This window comes from Callithrix jacchus, chromosome 1 (genome assembly GCF_049354715.1).
Source record: "Callithrix jacchus isolate 240 chromosome 1, calJac240_pri, whole genome shotgun sequence".
NCBI classification, from domain to species: Eukaryota; Metazoa; Chordata; class Mammalia; order Primates; family Cebidae; genus Callithrix; species Callithrix jacchus.
In genome coordinates this window covers 123,481,057-123,488,620 of record NC_133502.1, presented here as the reverse complement: position 1 = coordinate 123,488,620, position 7,564 = coordinate 123,481,057, and the positions used below count along the sequence as shown (strand labels likewise).

Genomic DNA, 7,564 nt, shown 5'->3' with positions numbered 1-7,564 from the left:
ATTTGGTCATCATTATCCCTTGTGTAATCAGTTTCTGCAAACTACAGGATGATGTTACAGTTATGTTTAGAGAATAAGGGAACATGCTCTACACCTTAATCAAATCACTTAAAGATGAGCCTTCTTAGATAACATGCACTTAAGTATATATATATGGATGGTTGCTGGGAGATCTAGTCTATACTTTGATTTATGCTGTAGCGAGAAGTAATCTTGTCTGTCATTGGAAACCTCCAGATGTAACCTGTGACCAGAACTCTAAGGTATTTACGATAAATAATATGGGAGAATTGTTTACAAGTCACATTTTTCTACAACAAAATGATGCACAGAATCCACAAACACAGAAGTGACTTGAAATCTTCTTTGAAGGGGCCAGGAAACGGTCAGGAATTTGGTGAGACAGAATCCCGCTCTGTCGCCCAGGCTGGAGTGCAGTGTCACTATCTCGGCTCACTGCAGCCTCCGCCTCCTGGGATCAAGCAATTCTCCTGCCTCAGCCTCCCGAGCAGCTGGGACTACAGGCGGCCGCCACCACACCCGGCAAATTTTTATATTTTTAGTAGAGACAAGGTTTCTCCATGTTGGCTAGGCTGGTCTCAGGTGATCCACCCGTCTCAGTCTCCCAAAGTGCTGGGATTACAGGCATGAGCCACCACGCCCAGCCGCCTGATCACATTTTCAAGACAGCTGTGGCTACTTGGGACTCATCAGCGGCTCCCGAAAAAATTTTTTAACATTAGTTATTGTGAAAAATTATATTAAACTAAGACCAGACTGTGCAAAGAAAATAATACCATGTAATTCCAAGGCTACATATTTTCAAAGGAATTTAATTCTGGCCTCTGAATGTAATTAAGTAGTCTCTCTCTCTCTCTCCATTTGAGGACCAGAGAAAGGAAGAATGGATGATTCGCACTTTTCAGTAGGAACCGGTAACCAAACCTGTTGTTCTGCCAAGTCTTCCCCATTCTCTGATTTCTTAGTGCTCAGGGAGTATGCTTGAAACCTATGCCTTCCTCTCATGTCAGATAAGCAGAAAGTTTGCTCTAGCTATGATAAATCTGCACAACGCGGAGATGTTTTTGGCACAAAACGTACGTTAGTTAGATGATGATGATTAAGCTCCCCTCCACCTCCGCCCCATTCTTGCGGCCGGGGAGTGTGTTTTGCCTGCATTTAAGAAATGTCCTTCAGCTGCAAGCATGTGCGCGCTCAGCCTGCAGCAGGCGTTTCTGAGTCTCCAGGGCAGGGTGACTTGGGTCGGCTGAGTGTCACCCACAGATGTGACTTGTTTCTCTCGCGGGCGCGACAGCCTCCTTCCTCTCCAGCCCGAGGCCCGCGGCCCAGACCAAGGGGAAGGGGAAGGAAGCCGGCGTCTGGGCCGGCACAAGACGCGCTGCCACCAGAAACTTTTTTCCCTCAGCTGCGCGCAACTTTTGGCCTTTTCTACCAGCACGTTCTAGTCCCGGGTTTCTGGCCCTTGGGTTTTCCTCTGCCTCCCTCGCCTTCTCCCCAGCGGCGCGCATAGGAGCTGGGCTGAGAGGGGCGCGGGGAGCCGGGGCGGCAGCGGCAGGGACGCCGTGGAAGGGGCAGGGCAGGAGGGGGCGTGCGGGCTTGGGGAGGAGGAACTGGTCAAAGGGGACCCAGACGCCAGCCTGCCCGAAAAGGAAAGAGCCGCCGCGGTTTGCTGCAGTCGGAATAAAGTTCGCGCCCTTTCCTCGGCGTTTCGCAGCCTCCTCGCCTCTCCTTCCCTCCGCTCCCCACCCCCGCCCCGCTTTTTTTTTTTTTTTTGTGACAGCTGGGCGCTAGCGGCCACCTCCACCTCCACGCCCGCAGCCCCGGTGGAGGTGGGGGGGCGCCAGGGTTGTTTTTCCATCCCAAGAAAGTTGTTTTTCCATCCCCAGAAAGAGAGCGAGAAAAACCCCAAACAAACAAGAAGCCCAAACAAGTCCCAGGGCGGGGGGAGGGAGAAACATACATCTTCCTTCCCTAAGCCCGTGGACCTCTGAGGACAAACAACACAACCAGCCGACTTTTATTTTGCAAAAGGGAAGCAACATTGTAGTCACGACAGTTCTGCAGAGAGAGGAAAACTTGTGGGCTTGCACGAGCGCCGAGGTCACCTCGCCCGCCGGTCCCCCGCCTCCCGTGAGCAGGGCAGCCCCCTCCCGGGACAGGCCGTTCCTTCGTTCCTTTTTTTTTTTTTTGTCCCGAAGAGAGGCCGGGGAACCGTGCCGGCTGGGACTCGGGGCGCGAGCGCGACCCCGGCGCGAGTGTAAATCAGTCACCTGAGCGCCGAGGGGCCGCGGCGAGGGCGCGCGCGGGCGGGCTGGGAGGCGGAGGCGGCGAGAGCGGCGGCCCGGAGGAACTCGGAGGGGGAGGGAGAGAAAGGCCGAGACGGAGGGAGCCAGCGGCGGCCGAGGGGCTGGTCCAGGCGCGGCCGCTAAGAGGAGACCAAGAGGCGGGGGTTGCACTTGACAACCAGCATGCCGAGATGGTAAGAAGTTTCTCCCCTCCTTCCCTTTTTATTCTAGACTTCGTCAGAAATGACCCCCGCGCCGGAGCGCCACCGGGGCCGCCCGGGGGCCGTGTCCGCCCTCCGCCTCGCGGCGCGAGGGGTAAGGGTACGCTGAGGAGGGCGGGCCGGGGACGAAAACCCCGGGTCCGACCTGGTTCCCGCTGCGCTCCTGGTGTCTTCCCCTAAACTTGGCCCCAAGTTTCCGAGGCGAGCTCCAGGTGGGAGGGTGCGCGTGTGAGGGGGCTCGTCAAGGTCGGCCTCGCTCGCGGCTTCCGCGCGAAGGTGAGCAGCTGGAGAGGGGAGGCTCCAGGGAGTTGGGGACGGGCCGGGGGGACGAGGTGGAAGGGAGCGGGGATGAATGGAGCGCTGGCTGGAGCTCAGGGCGGAGAGGAAGGCGGCTGAGACCTACGGCAACTTTTACAACTTGCCGCCGAGTGAGGGGCCGGCGGCTGGGCGTGTGTGCCGGGTGCGCTGGGGCGCAGCCGCCCGGGCCCGGCGCGTCGGCTCTTCCCCTCCCCTCTTCTGCACGTTCGGAACCTTGGCGTGGTAAATGGAGATGGGAGGAAATGCTCCTGCAGGCTTCACCGAGAAGGTGCAGAACGCGGGGTAGGAAAATGAACCCTGCAGAGAGACGGCTTTTTTCGAAGTGCAATTCTATAGGAGCCGATTTGTTTTACTTGCACCTTGACTGGAGGGTGGGATTTCGGGCCTGCGGAGAGAGTAGAGTAAAAAACTGTATGTTGAAAAACCCTAGGTGAAATCCCCTGTGAAGTGGGTTTAAGGGTGAAAAAAACTTCCAAGTGCCAATGGTGGAGGAGATGGGCTGGCTTTGCGAAGCAAGACTCCAGCACAGTCCTTCTACTCGAAGCGACTTCTCTGCAGCGAGGAAGGCTGCAATTAGTTCGCCTGGTGATGAGCCGCTCTGTCCGCTTTCGGGGAAGTGATTTGTTAGAAATGGGGCTTGACCACTCCCTTCTTTTTAGTTTGCTTCCACCCAGCGTCGCTATTGTTGCCCCCACTTGGGGATCTGACATAGTGTGTTCCATATGTAGAGGGAACTATAAGAATAGAGGTGAGATAGCGGGTTGGCATTTTTTCCTCTTCCCTTCTCTCTAATGTGACATCTCTTGTTTCAGTGATCAAAGTCACAACTGGAGTGTAGGAGATGCGACTGTCAAATGCAGGCGCGCGCGCACACACACAAAAGCGTGAGCCCAGGACTGTGGTTACAGTAACGCTGACAGAAATTAAAGTGGTTTTGAAAGCAGCATGCGATTTATGATGGTTTCCATTTACCCTAGAGTCAAGCTGTTGTAAAACTGATGTACAAAAGACATCATAAAATAATCCTGTATGCCCAGGATTAAAGTGGCAGAAAGTGGCCTGTTTTATTATTTTTTATGTACTTCGTGGACACTTGGAATTGTTGAAAGCTGTGTTTCAGTGAGACATCAAAACAGAATATTAAATATATCTATTTAGAGCTTGAGTGTTTTTCTTCTAACGGGCATTTTACACAAAAACACTGTAAAAGCCAGTTGCAGGTATTACTTTTCTTCCCTTTGGATAAAGCCTGTGTTAACTATTTGTCTACACATATATATTAACTACTTATCTACACATTTATTCCCATATACTAATCACTTTGAACTGTGGCTAAGCCTGTTTGCTTTCTACTGCTTTGTATTCTGCAGTTTCAGATGTTACTGCGAACATGCATACATGCTTTAAGTGGGAGGAATTTATTTCTGGCACTGTTACTTAGTGTGTCTGATCTGAAGATGTACCTTAGTAGTGAGCCCTTGTACAAGTTAACAGAACTTTTTGGACTCAAACACACACGTGCGCATACACACACACAATCCCTTGTGCACCTTTGGAGAGTATCTGTGTTTTATATTATATTTGTAGCTGTTTCATTTAAACTGTTCAATCTTAATGAAGTTCTTAGTTCCCAGAGCACACTGTATTAAAAATCCAGATTGCTAATCACTTTACCAAAGTGCAGGAGTATCTTTACCTGAGGGAAGTAATAGTAAGCTTGAACATGAACTTTATTTTGAGTATCTTTTGAGAAAGGGCTGAAACTTTTTTCCCCTTGAGAATATTAAGTTGGGTGGTGTTTGCATGTAAGACTTTGAATAAAAATCAGCTGTACATGATAGTTTGCAATTAATATTAAGAAAATATTAATAGCAGTACATTCCTAAAATCTGATTTTCCCCCTCTATTTGAGATGTAAGATATCTGTCAGATAGGGATATGCAGTTACAAAAAGAAGCAGACAAAAGCAGAGCTGACTATTGCTATATTAAAATGTAAGTGTTACAGTTTGAATTTTCAAGTGAGAGTTCTTGAGTTCAGTGCTTTACATAACATTTTGTCCTAATCTTGCTTGCTGTCAGGGATGTTTCATGGTTGTGCAATTGCTGCAGTCAAGAATGCCAATTTGCATTCCAGGAGTGTCATTTGATTACTTTTATCTGCACAGCTCCAAGACCGGCCCAGACCTCTCGTTTCATCTTGCCATGTCACGAGTCAATGCTGTGTCGTCTTTTCAAAAATCTGCCTGATTTAGACAAGAAAGAAAAGTACTTTCATGTTGCAGCCGCAGTCCCCTGCTAACTTGTCAGCAGCAGGATATGATTCACTTGGGCCCAGAAGAATGGAACAGAGAGGCGGGTTAGGCGGTTCAATAAAGCCCACGGACAGGTAGTGTGTGACATCCCCAGAGAGCTGCAGTTAATGAAGAACAGGTCTGCTTAGTTCTCCACACGCTGACCTGGTGCTGTCCCCACAGTTTTCTCATTTGATCTTTCCCAGCAAATTGATCTTTTCTTGTATTTTTTTTTGCCTTCCAAGTTAGTCCTTGTGGGACTGAAATTAGCAGAGCAACTTAAGTTGGATAATACAGCTGTTCAGAAAAGAAGAAATTGGACACTGGCTCAAAAAGGGGTGGGGGTGGGGGGTAGAGGGAGCTATTCTTTTTGTTGTTGTGCCTGGGAATATTTCTTATATTAGAGGAGTCCAAAATAGATGATGACTTGAAGTTAGTGGTTTCCTTTACTTTTAATTTTAGAGTTAAGGGTTCAGCACGATTTTAAATATTCCTTAAATATTTGGAAGATGGCCTTAGTGAGTATGAGGAGTTCAATTTAGTTTTGTTCACATTCACTTGTTTGAGATAATTTGCCAGTTGACAGTGTGACATTTTTGGTTATTGTAAGATGGCATACTTCAACTATATTATTTATAGCCTTCTAAACAGCTACGACCCCCAAATATCCAATACTAAATTGCAGGAAAGATTAAGCAATAAAAAAGTCATTATACTAGTGTTGTATGTAAATATTATGATACATGAAAATGTTTTCTACAAATTATTAGTATCTTTGTTTTATATAAACCCTACAGATACAGTTAATGAAGTGTTTTTTTTTCTGAATTTTTGAGATTCTGCATTTAAATATAGATGTTTAAAACTGAGACCAGACCACAAATTTGAATTTTTGTGGATGTTCATACATGTTGTTACTTGTTTTTTGACATTAAAATTAATTTTAGACAGGATGGGTAAATTTAAGTTGTATGGTTTAAACAGATTAAAGTTTCACTATAGAATTTTATACATAAAGCTTAGGTTGGAAGCAGTTAATAGATTCTTAACTTGATAAATATATAAGGAGCAATGCCTTCTGATTTACTCAGCAGATGGTCTCATTTACCATCCACATCCTTACGAGAAACAGAGTTGAAAACATTTCTTGTGGAATGGGAGGCAGCTTCCTTGAATCTTTCCTGTTGGATGGGAGTTATATAGTATCATTGGTTAGTAAACTCCCATCTGAAGAGCTAGAGGGAGCCTCATGATTTTATTAGACAGACTTAAGGTTTAAAAAACACTCTGGCAATCAGAATGTTGCACAAAAAGAGAAGGTAATGAATACTGGCTCAGTGTTTAGGCTGGGAGGTGCCATTATGGTTTTTCTTTCTTTCTTTCCTTTTTTTTTTTTTAAGCAGTGACAGAAGCAAAAGAACTACAAGAACAGTCAAGGTGTCAGCTAAGCTTTCTAGGCTTTTGCCTTTGAGGTGATTGAAGAGCAGGCAAAATGCAATCAGATACTATATTTTAAGTGTTTTGGTTTGACTAACTACTGTTTGTAGTTTTTGTCAACTGAAGGAATTATTCTCGTTTTAGGAGGTCAGCCTTCAGAGTTCTATTAAAAGTAACTTCCCACCAAATCACTGAGAAGTGAGTTAACTTCTTTTAGTTTATGAAGCACAACTCCTTTTCTGTAAATGATGGTTTTGGAGTAGTTCTACATACAACTGCTGTATTCCAGAGAGAAATTTTATTTAAAATAAATGCTTCCTGTTATAAGCATAAGTGGTAAACCATTTATAAACCTGACTTACTAGGGATTAAAAAATAAGTTAAATAGGACTTAAATGATATTGCATTCAGTAATTGTCATTTAATTTGATATTTATAACTTTTCACTAACATTTGTGATATGTTTATGTTAAAGAGTCATTGATCATAATTGCACTTTAATATTTATATACTAGTTTTTGGAGCATTACTTTGGACAAACATATTTATTATTTAAGTAAATAAAATAATCCAGTGAGATAAACTACCCAGATTTGTCCTTCTTAAAATCTTTTGCACAGTAGCTCTCATTATGTTGCTAGCCAATGAAAGTCTTTATTTGTTGCTTATTAGAACCCTCAGTACACTCAAGAGTTCAGCTATAATTTAATTTGGCTGTTCAAAGAGCCTCCCTTGTTTTGAAATATGTTCTCAGTATGCTTTTACCATTTGTTGTGAACCTGTATTCTAACTCAATGCATATGCATAAGAATATTACAGACATATCATTCTTTAAGTTTTTGCCATAGTCATAACTTTTTTCCTTTAAAAATATCTGTGTTTAACAACGTCAGTTTTGTTCTTTTTGCTCAGTTTTCTCTTTGACATGCTAGAGTATTTTTTTTCTTGGTGATTTAAATTATTTTGCTATTATAATTTAAAATAAACTT

The 7,564-nt window shown here is 45.0% G+C and overlaps 1 protein-coding gene across 12 annotated transcripts in view; it reads left to right on the top strand.

Annotated features, from left to right (window-relative positions):
* The first annotated feature begins 2,397 nt into the window (after positions 1-2,397).
* Positions 2,398-7,564, top strand: part of BNC2 (basonuclin zinc finger protein 2) — a 455,794-nt gene continuing 450,627 nt past the window's right edge. For 10 of the 12 annotated variants that reach the window (XM_035306273.3, XM_078369605.1, XM_054256362.2 and 7 more), the window contains exon 1: positions 2,398-2,500. In XM_035306273.3, the coding sequence (XP_035162164.1) occupies positions 2,498-2,500 (3 nt within the window). In that variant the 5' untranslated portion in view covers positions 2,398-2,497. Of the gene's footprint in view, positions 2,804-7,564 lie in introns of all 12 variants that reach the window. The other 2 variants (XM_078369631.1, XM_078369619.1) reach the window with 1 other exon arrangement.